The 16,373-nt window shown below is 39.2% G+C and overlaps 1 protein-coding gene across 2 annotated transcripts in view; it reads left to right on the top strand.

The window, feature by feature from the left end:
- LOC113174462 (tyrosine-protein kinase CSK) overlaps window positions 1–16,373 on the top strand; it is a 37,711-nt gene that overhangs the window by 13,259 nt on the left and 8,079 nt on the right. Inside the window, exons 2-4 of one of the 2 annotated variants that reach the window (XM_026378500.1) lie at window positions 7,664–7,747; window positions 13,921–14,034; window positions 14,335–14,447. In XM_026378500.1, the coding sequence (XP_026234285.1) occupies window positions 7,733–7,747; window positions 13,921–14,034; window positions 14,335–14,447 (242 nt within the window). In that variant the 5' untranslated portion in view covers window positions 7,664–7,732. Of the gene's footprint in view, window positions 1–7,663; window positions 7,748–13,914; window positions 14,035–14,334; window positions 14,448–16,373 lie in introns of those variants that run through there. The other variant, XM_026378502.1, reaches the window with a different exon arrangement.

The following is a 16,373-nucleotide window of genomic DNA, read 5'->3' as shown; positions in this document are numbered from 1 at the left end:
ACAAGCAAGCACTCCCCCAGCAGGCAGACTCTTTAATGCAGTGTCTCCATAATGTATGCAATGATGGAAGCGACTGCAGCCTGCCTCTGCCTACATGGATATTGTGAGGATATAAATAGCCTGTGCTGCATGACTGTGCGCTGAGACTGGAACCACAGCACACAGAGCTCAAACAATAAGCCGTCACCACAACCCTTCCTCCCCTCTGCTTTCTTCAGTCCAGCAGCCTCCGGGAGCTCAAGAGGGGGATTCTCTCTCTCTTTCTCCCTCTTCCTTTCTTTCTTCCACTTCCTGCCTCCCTGCTTTTGTAATCTGTCATCAGTGGCAAGCTAGAGCCTGTCACATCTTACGTCAGAGAGGCAGGAGGGCTGCCTGTCTGTCTGACTAACTGACTGACTGTGGTGGGAGAGGTTTCTCTGTCATGCTTTACTATTTTTCGTTCAGATCGGGAACGGCAGCTGTGGATTAAATATTCACGTCTGTTTGTTTTTTTCTGCTTATTTCTGTTAATATTTGGTATACATCCTTACTTTCAGTTTGGGTTGTAGAAGTGCACTTACTTACTTACCTACTGAAGTTATATTATTATTATTATCATATTATTATTATTATTATTATTATTATTATCATTATTATTATTATTATTCAAATCTGGGGAGTCTGTGCCAAAAAAATATCATTAACCTTGCGTTCCTTTACCCCCCTTAACAATTAACATTCAGATGCCCTTGAGCAAGGCACTTAAAATTAATCCTTCTAGTGCAGCTGCTGGTTGTTGCTGAAAGTGGTTGTGCTTGGGCAGCATTTTAAAGTTATGTCATTCTATTGCCACTGAGCCGAAGAGCACAGGGAGAAGAGTTTCTGTGGGATGGTAAAAACAGCCCAGCAAAAATAAATAATTAAATAATAAAATCATGGCTAGAAATGTTTCATGTGGCAGATGGCAGAGGCAGACACACAGTAAAGACTGAAAAGCCACAGTTTCTCTGAACTTTCTTCTTCTCTTGTATTATTTACCATCTCCTGACTCCTTACACTAGTCCTTATGCCATTTCAGTCTCCCCCTCTAAATGCTGTCTTGAATAAGCTGAGGAATATCTTGCAGCATCAAGAATCCATACTAAAATGTCTGAAGTTGTGTGTATAGCACACTTCTTTGTTGGAAAGGTTTGGTTAAGGGATCATTGGTGACAAATTGTATCTGCTGACACTGGGTTGTGCTGAGGTTTTGGTATCACCATAGTGGAATATTACTCTAGTTCTCAACAAAGCTTAGGGTGCAGAAAGAGATACTTATATACAGGGTACAGTGATTAATGTAGGCTCCAGTAGGATACCCAACTTTCCACCCAGTTGAATGTGAAATAAAAGCAAACCAAGTCAAAACTTTCAGCTTTAATTCAAGGGTTGTGACAAAACGGCTGTTTTTATACACACACCCCTATTTTTGTGGTACAGCTCATAATTAAAACCATAAGGGCTGCATTCAATACTTGGATGAAAATCCTTTGCAGTCATTTACTGCTGGAAGTATGCAACTCAAAGACCCAATGACCAAATGCTGAGTTTCTTCCTTGCTTTGTCAGGCCTTTACCGCAGCTGCATTAGGTTTTTTTGCCTATACCCTCATAATTGATACTGCTACTTTTATCAGCCATACATGCCCATACCATAAAAACCTCCACCATGTTCACAGATGATAATCTCTACGCATCTTTCTGGTCCAAGTTAATCTTGATTTCATCCTTCAAGAAGCCTCTGTATTTACATTCATAAAGCGTCTCTTGATTGTACACATTGACAATGATACAACTACCTCCTCCTGAGTATGCTTGACTTGACTAGATGTTATGAAATGTTTTTTCTTCACCTTAGACAGAATTCTGTGGTAAATTACTTTAGTTGTCTTCACGTCATCCAGGCCTTCTGCTGTTGCTGAGCTAGTTATTTCCTTAATTTTAAGAATGTTCCAAGTTGCTGAATTGTCCACTCCCAAAGTTTTGGCTATCTCTCATTGATAGGTTTGTTTTTCAACCCAACAATGGCCTTCTTCATTTGCATAGACATCTCTTTTGATTTCATGTTGAGAGTTCTAGTGAACAGACATCATATCTAACAAATGTAGCATTTATGTCTACCCTAATATTTATTCCCGTCCAGAGTTGTATTCATTTTTAGATCTTGTATTGATGATGGGAGAGTCGGACCACTGCACAAAGTCTTCTTCAGCACATCTAAAAGATTTTCAGTGCGGTTGAGGTCTGGCAAAGTCATGTGTGAAAATGATGTGTCATGCTCCCTGAACCACCCTTTCACACAAAGAAAAAAAAATCATTAATGGAATATCCTGGTCATTCAGTATATTCTGGTAGTCAGCTGACCTTATTCTTTTGGAACGTAAACGTATCATTTTGCAACAAGGTAAATCTGGACTCAACAGACCACATGACCTTCTTCCATTGGACAGTTCTTAACCCAATTTTAGTATTTTCATCAGTCTCCTATAATTTGTCTTCCTAAATGGTTGTTTAAGTAATGAGAAGCTACTCACTGCATCAGTTTGAGTCAAATAACGTGTTGCCAGCTAACACATAATGGCCCATGCAGTAATTATCCAATGGGAGGCTCTTACCTATTTGCTTAGTAAAATCAAGGTGGTGACTTTTTTTTTTTTTTTTTGGATGGGCAGTGTATATCATCTTAATGTCAGTTACAGTTTAGGTATAGGTAAATGACCGTGGCTGTGTATGTATTAAGACAAATGGTAACTCAGTAATAACTAAAATGCATTCTTAAAATTGAATTGGAAGTTAATTGTGAAGAAGCACAGGCATTTTTTTATTCATTCACCCATCTGGGTTGTGAGTAACGCCAGCAGAAACATAACCAGCATGCACACGCTATCGAGAATGGCTGCAGATCGTCTCTGGATGGAATTGATAGTACCGGATGCTATAACCATCAGTGCACTGAGCATAGCTTTGGTAAGCAGACAGATGGAGAACAGAGAAGTGGGATTTTGTCAGATTGCAGTGTGGTTATAAGGATTTACTGATGAAAAGGGGCTTAAGGAGCAGAATCACTTGTGCTGATTGGTGACCACCTCAACCATAAATGAAAGAGTTGGTTGCTGTGTTTGTTTATAATTGCAGTCCAAACTATACATTTTTGTAACATTACATAGTGATCTAAAACGGTGAAACACGTAAAGACCTAATGGCAAGTACTTTACATATGGGCAAATGCAGTACAGTCATTTGTTGTTGACTGTTCCATGCTGTCTTTGCACTGTACAGAGCCCCTGGCCCTGTGAGCGTTGTCTTTTTTTCTCCCCCTCATGAGCTTATACTGTATATTTGCATACCCAGCAGGACACATTTCCATATTTCTCCCCTGTTTCTTTTTTATGCCAGTATACTTTGCATTACAAACTTTGTACTGAGCATTAGTCAGGGTTCGATAGTTATATCAGCTCTACAGTTGTGTCACAGCCTTTACAGTTTCCCAGTTTAAATTATATCATGATTAAAAATACACGCATGACACACACACATACTCCTATACTCCTATACTTTCACTCATATGAAAAATGGTTGGGTTCAAACAAAAGGTGGTTCTAAGTTGTGTAAACTTTCTTTATTTTCTTTTTTTTTACTTAAAAACAAATTTTGGCATGCTTTTGGTCAGTTTAAACACTGTCACCAACATGTGTAGAGGTTTACTTAGGTCTAATTTTGTTACTTGTTTCAAAAACAGCATAGCTAGCAATTTTATTCCATTGAGGACAGTGTTTAAGCAGTAGAGAAAAAAGCTAATCATTTAGAAGCATGTTTAAAAACTGCATTCTCAAATACACCTGCAGCATAAAAATATTTGGTGCTCTGTAAAGTGCTGTCTTAGCAACAAACAGTTCATGCATGTTGCTTTACTTGGTCAACCTGACTTTGAAATGAATGGGACTGTTGTTTATTGGTTAATGTTTATATAACGCTGTCACTCTGTGCAGTATGATAGGAGCTATTGTTTAACGCTGGCTCATTACGTTGAATTTCATTCAGGACTGTAACTGACATCCTGATTTTAAATAGACATATAACTAGGCTGAACTAAGTTGTCCCCTAGTAGAAGTAGACTTGTAAAGTCTCAAAGACACCGTGCTTGGAGGAGTAATCTGGATCAGGGATGGCCCTAGGCCTACCCGGTACCAGAGTGTCCTGTTTACATAACACAAAAATTTGGCACAGTAGTTTTAGAAGCCAACAACCCAGCCCTCTCTGGTGGTCTCTAAGTTTTTATTCATCTGGAGAAAGATGACAGAGCAACAATCAGATAAACATTTCACATGGTTGGTTTCCAGTAGAAACCCATCCCAAACCTAAGTGCTGTGTTTCTTGAGTTGAGTGTCTGCTAATAAGACCAGGTTTAGAGTGTAAGCCAAAAATCCTTGAGCTAATCCAGTGACAAGGAAGTGGAAGGCTGATTTGTGCAATAATGAAAGGGTTTTAAACTTTTAACTAGGAATGAAATGGTTCTGAAAAACAAAGGCTGAAACTACAACACATATCCACAGTCTTGTGTTACAATCTCAACCTCCTCATCACCCAACCCGCAGACTTCCTGTTGGAGATATCCCAGCTCTTTCACAGTAGTGTCTCCCACATGTTGTCACCCTAAAGAATAATCAGTCACATATTTTAAAGGAAACACATTAGGCAGTTTCAAACTTATTGTTTCAACATCTATAATTTTAGCCTTTGTATAGTTGTAGCAGGATTTAGCACACTGGGTATAATAAATTAGTCTTATGAATGGGCAGAGTGAACTATTATTGTGGTATGATGATATAGACATACTATACAATAGACAGTAAATGAGCAACAGGATACTTTATTCACTTGGCAAGGCAGCTTCATTGCAGAAGGTTACAGCAGCTGATAGGAAATACAAAGACAGAAAATGAGACCAAGAAAAAAATGATTTAGGACACAATACAAGTGATAATGAAAATGGCACACAAGACACAAACAATAGTAATATTTCTGTGATCTGGCACAGCAAAGGAAAAGGTTGTTCTACACTCTGGGAAGTGCTACATCAAAGGCCATGTTGCCATGACAGTGTCACCAGCAGCTTCCTCTGCACAGAGAGAAAAGGGAGGAGGCGAGCAGAGAAGGAAGTGATTTCCACTTGTTTGCGGCACATCGGGTAGACAGGGTGAACCAGAATGCTAAATGTACACTTTGATGTGTAACCTACTGCTGAGCTAGGTTGACCAAATATTTGCAGTATATCATGGGATTTTCTTTTTCATGTATTCTGGTGCCTTTATGTAGGTTTGTGGCTTACTTTACTGTCAGGAGTAGATAAAATATAAAAGTAATCCAGTGTATTAATCTTTCCTGAACCCGTTTCTCTCTACAGTCTGTAGCAGGGCCATGTACTTAAGGTGAATTGTATTGCATTCATAATATTGCTCCACCAATTGTGTTTCTGTGTACATCTATGTACACAAAAATATTTGATATACTTTATCCCCTTGATCCCCAGGGTAATTCTAACATTATGACATTACTATGTGGGTATAGTGTCTCATGCGACATATGGCCAAGAACCAGGAATTGAACCGCCAATCCTGAAGTTCTTGGCACCATCAGCCTTGAACCTTATAATCCACTCTTGGTATTTTAACACATTTTCAGCTTAAGTGATTGGTGAAATAGCTTTTCTACAAGAAACCCAATGAAATGTTGGTGTATATGGTTGGTACGGTTTCCCTACTGTGTGCTATAGAAAAAATTAACTGAAGACCTCTTTTTACTGGCAACCTATAGTGAGTACCATTTGACTAACTTAAGGCGAGTGATGTGACCAGTGAGATGCTGAAGCTCTTGAATAGCTTTCAGGCATTCCTCAAGCCTGGAAAGAAAGAGAGAGATAAGAATAGCACTCACTTGTCTCTACTCTATTGGCTAGCTAGTGTGGCTGTGGGTTGGTGAGCCACATTGCTCTGTTCCAACAGCATTGCCGTAAATGTAGAAAGGCAAAGAGAAAGGAGCGGGGCCCTCGAGGTCCACCAGAGCAACCTAGTCTTGTATGTATTTTACTCTGTCACTTTTCATACAGATCTGCAATGGTCTGCAATTAGGCTGTTTTCCTGTTTGAACACAGGATATGGCTATGCAGTAAAGCTCGGCCGTTGATGCTCTCACAGAGCATGCCAGCAAGTCACCAGGCTCTCTGAAAGGGATTTACTGTATGATTTACATTGATCTAAAATTACATTGGCCACTGAATTACTTTGAGAGGGCTTGTGGAAAGCAATTGGCTTACACTTGGTGGACAAAATATTACTTTTCATTAAATACACTGAATATAAGTAAAAACTCTAAACTCTTATTAGTTTCATCTGCCCCAGTTATGCGGGAGAAAACCAAGCGGCAGGAGAGGATTACGAATACACTTTAGCTAGGATAACTGAACTGTGAATTATACTGAAGTTATTTGTAGCACTTTGTTTATGCTGCGACCTATTCTGACCTGACCTGAAAGTGGCTATAGTCATTCCAAAGGGAGGCATTGACCACAGTGCTCACGCTCACGCTGGACTCCAGCTAGAGCCCCTCCCTACCTCATACTGGAAAACATGCGTCATCTGCTTCCTCCTTCTCTCACTCACATCCCTCCCTATTTCAACTTCCTGTTCTCTGGGCTGGTCGGAAGTGAAATGCTTTGAATGGAGACTGCTTCGGGAAACTTAACTCACTCACTGTTACACCTTCAAGCTGTTGTAATATTTACTATACTGCAGAGTTATTACTGTGTCTACGATAATGGAAGGCCACAGTAGAAATAAAGAAAACATTTTTAAAGGATATGCTATAGTTAAAAGATGCACAAAACACACACATTGGGTTTTCAGTGACATAAAAAGCCAAACATATGGGTTAATGTTGGCACACATGAGGACACACAACCACCCTATACATCCTTTCACAAATTCCACGCTATTCTAGGCAAATACAGCCAACCACAAATTAAAATGAGAGACTAATAAAAAGAACTCTGAAAGTTTTGTCTCCATGTTGTTTCTCCCTCTTTCCTCTTTGTTTCTCTCCTCTCTCTTCTCTGTCACTGCATCAAGGTCACATTTAAAATACTACCAGTTAGCTGCAGAAGCTCAATAAACTTGGCTAATTTCAGAGAGCTGTCTTCTACTCATTTATTATCTCAGACATGCATTTTTTGCATCCAGTCTGTATTATTCCTTAGAACTTGGTTGATTAAAGAGCCACGTTTCAGCTAGCTGTGCATCTTTTAAATGTCTCTTATTAGCAATCTAACTTGTTGGTCAAAGGAAATAAAAATTAGAAATGAAGAGGATGCATGTGGACAGTTTAGGCATCTTAAATTGGCACATAATTACACACGTTTTCTGTTTGTAACAGTCAAATCACCCACCCCCACTGTAGAGTGAGCATATAAAATGACACACTGTAAAGTAATTTGAGAAAACAAATTTCAAATGGTTATTCTACTGCTTGCTGTGCTTCGCTGTTCCTTTTTTTTTTTTTTTTTTTTTTACTTAGTCATCTATGTTAATAGTGGTTCATCTGTAATAAGAGAGACATGTTGTATTTCTAAAACTCTGCTTTTTTTGTTCCAGTTCTGATGGTACTAGGTGAACAGTAACCGCTACCTGCCTGAGGACACCTGCTGCCCAATTCCCTTCATCATGTCTGGGATCCATGTAAGTGAAACACACAGGACGTTTTCCAATTACACTGGCTTACAGCTAGACTTGTAGACAAACACTTCTTCAGCATTAGATTTCATACTACAGTCCATCCAGAAAGTATTCACAGTGCTTACAGTATTACTCTAAAATACATTTCCTCGTAATTCTACAGTACACCATAATGACAATGTGGAAGAGGGTTGTTTGAAATCTTAAATAAATTAAGTTATTTAATAAATATAATATATATATATATATCTAAATTAAGTTACTTTTAATAAAAAAAAAAAAAACGGGTTATCATTTGCCTTTTACTGAGGAGTGGATTCTGTATGGCCACTCTATCATACAGGCCTGATTGGTGAAATGCCGCGCAGATGGTTGTTCTTCTTCTACACTCTTCTCCCTCAATTGCCCAGTTTGGCCTAACGGCCCGCTCTAGGAAAACTCCTGGTGGTTCCAAACTTCTTTCCTTTATGTATGATGGAGGTCACTGTGCTCATTGGAACCTTCAATGCTGCAGAATTTGTTCTGTAACTTTCCCCACATCTGTGCCTCGATACAATCCTGTCTTGTAGGTCTACAGACAATTCCTAGGACATCATGGCTTGGTTTCTGCTCTGATGTGCACTGTTAACTGTGGGACCTTATATAGACAGGTGTATCCCTTTCCAAATCATGTCCTATCAACTATATTTCCCACAGATGGACTCCAGTCAAGTTGTAGAAACATCCCAAGGATGATCAGTGGAATCGGGATGCACCAGAGCTCAATTTTGAGTGGCATGGCAAAGACTGGGAATACCTACAGTGAGGGAAAGAAGTATTTAATCCCCTGCTGATTTTGTAGGTTTTCCCATTGACATAGAGTTGATCAGTCTATAATTTTAATGGTAGGTTTATTTTAACAGTGAGAGACAGAATAACAACAAAAAATCCATGCATATAAAAAGTTATAAATTGAATTGCATTTTAATAAATGAAATAAGTATTTGACCCCTTTGACAAAACATGACTTAGTACTTGGCGTCAAAACCCTTATCGGCAATCACAGAGGTCATACGTTTCCTGTAGTTGTTCATCAGGTGTTCACACATCTCAGGAGAAATTTTGTCAGACTCCTCTTTGCAGATCCTCTCCAACTCATGAAGGTTCAGAGGCTGACATTAAGGTCTGGAGACTGGCTGGGCCACTCCAGGACCTTAATGTGCTTCATCTTGAGCCACTTCTTTGTTGCCTTGACCATGTGTTTTGGGTCATCGTCATGCTGGAATACCCATCCACAACCCATTTTCAATGCCCTGGGTGAGGGAAGCAGGTTCTCACCCGAGATTTGACAGTACTTGCCCTGACCATCGTCTCATTAATGCAGTACAGTTGTCCTGTCCCCCAGAAAAACACCAGACAGAGGGAGATTGACAGTTTTTTGTGTTTCTTACATTTGCTAAAAATCGCACCAACTGTTGTGACTGTCTCTCTAAGCTGGTTGGCGATGCTCTTTTAACCCATTCCAGCCTTGTGTAGGTCTACAATCTTGTCCCTGACATCCTTGGACAGCTCTTTGGTCTTGGCCATGGCGGAGAGTTTGGAATCTGATTACAATCTGATACATGTGATTTTTTTCTTTTTTCTAAATAGTTATTATATTTGCTGAGATCTCAAACAAATTCTTTCGCATTGTCATTATGGGGTATTGTTTGTAGATTTCTTTTAGGAAAATAATGAATTTAATCCATTTTGGAATAAAGCTGTGACATAACAAAGTGTGGTAAAAGTTAAGTATTGTAAAGTATTGTAAGTACGTTATGGATGCACTGTATTTGTACTTGTATTTGCATTTGACACAAGCTACTTCTGGCTTCTTAGCAGCTAGACCAGCGGAAAGAGGTTATACAGCTCCTCGTAATATATAGGATGTAAGATATGAATGACAAACATATGTTTCTGACTCTCTAAATGGGCTTCTGTCTAGTTAATTTATTAGCACCTTACTACCAGTAAGTGACAGCCATGTTGTCTGAGTCCAGTGGCTTTCACATTTATTTTGACTGTCAGTTGTTATAATGTTGACTGTGAAGGGATTTATGCAGTTTACTGTCACATGTCACTGAAGTGTTAAGCTTAAACATCAGATATAAATGCTTGTACAGCTTGCTTCAATCATAGTCCTCAAAACAGTTTAGATGATCTTCTTTGTTTAAGGTCTTTTTTATGTTTTAGTGCTTTCTGTAACATGCAGTCACAGGGTTTTTTTCTGTAAAACTGCTGATTGCAACGTCAAGAATGAAAATGCTTAGTGATGTCAATATTTTAAGCCTGTAAACATTTCCCACACTGAAGCCTGGTAATTAGCATTTAGCTGTGAGTTTCACTTTGAATCTTCCACTTACATGAAGTCACGCTGACAGGATAACATATCCAATGCATTGCAGTGCTTCCCCCATGGATGATAGAAGTATTAACACTTGCTAACTCTGTTAATTTGTTAACTCAACAGTATGTTAAACTTATATAAACTTAAACTTATATTGCTACCTTTTAAACTAGCCAACTTTGTTGTGCCACACACAACAGAACCTATGTAACGCACTGAGGTTCTGAAATGAACCTGTATCAGTAGCACCTTCTTAGTTTTCATAGCTGGTGTGCACACATCCATCAAAGTGCTCAGCTCACTTTTGGTGGTTTCACATTACCAGGCTGTCACAGTGGTTTAACTAAAGCCATTGAGTGGGATTACTTTCTGTCCTACATCCTGTGCCTTCACATGTCTTTATTGATCCAGGTTGTTTTCATCTGTCATGCCACAGAGCTTCACTACAGTCAGGCAGTCTTTAAAAACATCACCTTTTCGAGAATTCAGAGAGACAAGCAAAACACTTTGAATCTTGTGCAAAATAAGATAAAAGATTTTAGTATTTTCTTGAATGTCTCAGGCTGTGATGCAAGCACTAGATGTATTCTTCTCATGTCTTGAGTCTTACTAACTTTCTGAAGTTGTCGTTATGATTTTTGCCAGTGAATCAGAGTTGCAAGTAATTGATTATGTTGTAATGCCAAAGGCAATATCCAGGTGTTACAGGATGTTTAAGTCTCAGACCCTGCTATAAATGTGGATTATGGCAACATAAATGAGTTACAGATTTCAGTGTTGCCCTGGCTTCTCAGTGATGGCAGTGTGTCACTAAAGTTAAATAGTAGGTTTCTGCAAGGATGTCATAACGCCAGGGGAAATCTTGACTCCAGACATTTTGAGTAGCAGGGCTGTGACCTACTGGCAATATAAGCAACCCACAACCAAACCAACCAAGAGGTCAAAGATTTAATAGCCGATAGTGCCTCCGTCAGCAGACCACAGAGTGACTTGTATTTCACTCCAAAGGTAAACTAGACTTACACAAGTGGACAAAATTGTTGGTACCCTTCCGTTAAAGAAAGAAACTAACAAAAGTAATAATAAATAAAAATTTACTACAAAAAATTAACTCACAAAAATCAGATATTGTTTATGAGTTGTGGTTCAACAGAACTTTAAAAAAAACCAAACTAATGAAACAGGCCTGGACAAAAATGATGGTACCCCTAGAAAAGATGTAAAATAATTTGACCAAGGAACATGGTAAACTAAAGTGTGTCCTGTAACTAGCTTCACAGGTTTCTTCACACTTGTAATCAGTTAGTCTGCCTATTTAAATGGTAAAAAGTGGTCACTGTGCTGTTTATGGTGTGTACCACACTCAATATGAACCACAGAAAGCTAAGGACAGAGTTGTCTCAGGAGATTAGAAATAAAAATGATAGACAAACATGTTAAAGGTAAAGGCTGTAAGACCATCTTGATGTTCCTGTGACTACAGTTGCACATATTATTCAGAAGTTTAAGGTTCATGGGACTGCAGCCAACAACCCAGGACATGACCATAAGAGAAATATTGATGACAAATTGAAGAGACAGAAAATACAAATGGCAACTAAAGAACCCAGAACAACTTCTATAGAGATTAGTAAAGTCCAAAACACAGCTAAAAACATGGCTAAGAACAAATCACTGGACTATTTTTAAGTGGCCTTCTATGAGTTCTGATCTAAATCACATTGAACATATTTGAAAGGAGCTGAAACATGCACTCTGGAGGAGGAACCCCTCAAACCTGAGTCAGCTGGAGCAGTTTGCTCATGAGTAGTGGGCAAAAATACCTGTCGACAGATGCAGAAGTCTTATTGACAGTTACAGACATCGTTTGATTGTAGATTGCTTCAAAAGATTGTGCAACAAAATAGTAAGATCAGGGTACTATCAGTTTTGTCCAGGCCTGTTTCATTAGTTTTTTTTTTTGTTTTGTTTTTTTTAACTTCTGTTGAAACAAAACTCAAAAGCTATGTCTGATTCTGAGTTAATTTTTTAGTAATTTTTTATTTATTATTACTTCAGTCAGTTTCAAGGTATGTCATTGACCTTTGTGGGTTTTTGTTTCTTTAATGGAAGGGTACCAACAATTTTGTCCATGAGTAGCTTTATTTCTTGTACAAGGTTACACATTTCTCCAACAGTACATGCAAAACCAGTTTTCATAAATAAGTTCCTCAGTTCAAGTGGCCGTACAGAAATGAACAACTGTGGACAAGCAAGGTTTCTTTGTATCCACATAGCTTTTACGCACAGTTGTCAGGAGTAGTCCAAACTCAATATGCAATAGTGACTGGGACTGCATCAGACACATTCAGCTGTACTGGGTGTTTTCAGGAATAAAGCAGCTTGTACAAAGACCTTAACTCGCTCACTCACACCTGCTGCTTTGTTCCCTGGTTTTCTCATTTCATCTCATTCTCTCTGTTTTGCTGTATTGACGATCACAGCACTCAATCTAACAGTGCAAACTGAATAGATGCAATGGTTTTGTGGTCATTTACAATTATATTTTAGACAGTATTTTTCTTTTTTTCTTTTTTTTTTTTGTCTGATAAACCCTCTGTTGAGTTAAAAGTTCAGCAGAATTCTGTTTTAAAGTAACAAACCAGTATGAATTGCATTCCATCTATGGTCATTGTAAGCTATTATGACATGTATTAATTTCTATTACCTGTTTAATCTCTTTTGGGGGTGATGATATTAACAGATGTGAAACATAAGCCAAAGGCTTGTTCCACGTTTCAGGCAGTTGTTTATACAGTTGTTTAGTGCTTCTGCGTCATTCAAAAAAATTCACTTTTTTATTTTGTATACTTAACCCATGCTTTGTCTCCGACCGTCTGCTGTAACAAAATACCATGGCTAGCTGGTGACATGGCACTGCTTAAGCTCAGCTATAACTAAATCTTTAAAGCTAAAACTAGCCAACTCACAGGGGCTGTTCTCTAAAAAATGGAAATTATCCATTGTAATGAATAGTAATTCACATTACTATTCTACAAAACTAAATAAGACATCCTGTAAACTCAATTGTGATGGAAAAAAGAGGATCGGAGGCAGGACAGTTTAATTCCTGCTAATGCAAACTAGCTTTGCAAGTCTAAGTATCTGCCATCTCACATTATTGCTCTTGTGTAAATTAATGTATTTTGGTGATTAAGTATCCTTACTTTGAAATATATTCAGTTAAAACTTGAAGTACTATATTGATTTCAGTCGTAGTATTAGACAGAATCACAAACATCTAGCAAAAGAGAGATACGCTTACTTTTATTTTTATTGTATTTAGCTATGAACCGTGAATAAGCAAAGTTTACCCAGGCAAAATGTTTAAAAGGAGAAGATGGAAGGAAATACAGTAGCGGTACAGTTTAGAAGGTTTGCCAGGCAACATGAAAACTTTAGCCTACTTCAATGGCTCTGTTGTTACTCATCTTTGCAGGTCATAGCATTTTTCTCAAACCTTTTTCAAGACTCACCACCTTGTGGTGTGTTAATCACAGACTTTAATGTGGGTGGGGTTAGCATTCACAACAACACAGAAATAAATTATTGCTTGGAATTTACACCACACCTTCTGTTCTTACATTCAGTTTGATGTTTGAGATATTAATCATGCCCTCCCCCACCCCCCCCAACCCCCACCCCCATATGTTCTTGAGCAAATTGTGGTACTTCATGTGTGGAAATCTCTTAGATGCATTTAGACCTTTTTGAATATCCATTAAAAGCTGACGTGATTAACGCTGGTTCCTCTCTGTCCTTTTTAATGAAGGCACCATGGTCGACTGGCACAGAGTGTGTAGCCAAGTACAACTTCCAGACTGCCAACGAACAGGACCTGCCCTTCTGTAAAGGAGATGTACTGACCATCATCGGAGTCACCAGGGTAAGAAAGCAGGCAGCTCAGCACACAACTCCAAATAATGCACATTATACTAAGTAAGCCCTCAAGCTGCTTTTTCTCAAACAGCTTATTCTTTATTTAGTTGTTATAGCTGACACCAACACAAGTATTAACAGATGTATGGTGGTATTACTTACATTAAACAGATAATCCTAAAATTAATGTATGTTTTGAGTGTATTTAAAGAGAGGATATGAGGGCAAAGAATGCTTATCACCTACAGAGGAACTTTATTGTAATGCCAGTATTAAGATTCTGTTGTCTTGTTTTCGGTTGTTTCAGGATCCCAACTGGTACAGAGCAAGAAATACTGTGGGCAGAGAGGGCACCATCCCCGCTAACTATGTCCAGAAAAGGGAAGGAGTCAAGTCAGGAGGGAAACTCAGTCTTATGCCGTAAGTACCAAAAGGGAGACAAAGGAGAAACCCAACTGTTTGGCCAAAGGTCTACAGTTATAACCATGGCCTTCTTTCCAGCATCGCATACAGAGCTCACAATAGTCAGTGCTATGACATTGTAACATAGTGCTTTCAGGAAACCTTTAAATTGACTTTTTGACCCATTTGTCTCATGTTGTCAACTTTTGCTGAAAGCTTTGACCTCCACCCCTCCACTTGCCAACACTCATACCGCCTGTCCACACCATGTTTAACATGTTTAGCAGGTCTCCTTGTTGTGTGTAGACTCTTAAGAGGCCCAGTGGTATCGTTAGTTTAGCTAGCGAGGGTTTTGCAAACAAACACAGCATGAGTTAACTGCCTCCAGTGTTAACTACAGCTTCATAGCGTTGGTTGAACAAACCAACTGCTGTCATTATTCTTACTTTCACTTAAAGGAATGAATAGACGCCCAAACCGCTGCCTTTGAGATCACTCATGGTTAAGTGTTTTTTGTTTGTTTGCTAACCCAAGCCATCAGAAGTCTTTCCTCTGGAGCCATTAGTTATGACCCACATGGATTTACTGACTCCGTTATGAATCACAAACAGATGTCTTGGGGAAGACCTCTCCCTCTCTTTTGCATTGCATAAGAGTTCAGCTGTGGTCTTCTGTCCCCATACTCACCCGGATGGCTTTATAGTCGGCAGCAGAGATGGTCCTCGCCTCCTTCCCTGGCCTTTCTCAGCCTTCTTTCTCTTTTGCCCCCATGTGGCAAACATCTGCTCCAAATTACAGCACCTTTCTTAAAGAAATCTGGAGTCTCCAACCATGCTGTCTGACTTTCCTCTTTCCTGTTGTCTCCACCAAGTTGTTTACCAAATTTCATTCTTTTATTTCGGCATAATGTAATTTGTGAAAACTGCAGTTAATTGCTGCAGACAGAACTACTAGTGTGTGTCCACCAAGGGACTATGGGTCTCTCTGTGACTTCCACGCTTGGCGCCTGCACTCGGATTAGTGGGAGTTAAGGAGCTGCTGTCCACCGGAGAAGCTGCCTGCGCTGATCTAATCAACTCAACCCGTATTAAGCTGCTTTACCACAAGGGCCTCTGCTGTCTGAGCAGGCCGAGTACGAAGAGGAGGAGGGAGTGACGGGGCAGCCACGGGAAAATGGGCTAAATCAATTATAAATGTTGATTACCACCCATTCACCAGCCAAGACGGATAGAGAGACCCTGTGGGCTGCAACTATTTGCTGCTAAAACGACCTTTCACACAAGGAGTGACATAAATCGATGGACTATGGTGTGTTGTATTGTGGTTGAGGTTGTTGAGATGGTGATGTGTTTGAGCTCTATTGGACCACAACTCTATTGAAGCAAAAATGAAGAAATATCAAAATTCTGAATCCTTACAATGATGACTCAGGTTGTGTTATAGAATTACTGTATTTTATAAGTTAAGTAACCTCATGTTAGTGATAAATGCCATGGGGCAATAGTTGGAGAGAATAATCCATTGTTATTAGTCTATACATATATCCATAAGACCATGTAGTGCTGCTGAGGCAACAGCTACTAAATCAGGAGGTTTATTTGTTCTCAGTTAAAACTAGCATTTTAGCATTTTATCTTTTTATCTTAGCAGAGCATAATTTTTTCCTCTGATTACCTAACTGTGTGTGTTAAATAGTCTGCTCATCTCTTGGTCTCTCTGAGTCAGAAGTAGGTGAGATGGTCCTGTCCTATCCACCATTTAATCAGAGCCATTTTTACATTTTCCTGTTATTGCAGTGCTGGCTGCACTGACTCGTCCCCTTGGCTTTGTGTGTGTGTGTGTGTGTGTGTGTGTGTGTGTGTGTGTGTGTGTGTGTGTGTGTGTGTGTGTGTGTGTGTGTGTGTGTGTGTGTGTGTGTGTGTGTGTGTGTGTGTGTGTGTGCCA

The sequence above is a fragment of the Anabas testudineus genome, chromosome 3, assembly GCF_900324465.2.
Source record: "Anabas testudineus chromosome 3, fAnaTes1.2, whole genome shotgun sequence".
Taxonomy (NCBI): Eukaryota; Metazoa; Chordata; class Actinopteri; order Anabantiformes; family Anabantidae; genus Anabas; species Anabas testudineus.
The sequence above is the reverse complement of the archived record's forward strand: the minus strand, read 5'-3'. Positions and strand labels throughout refer to the sequence as shown.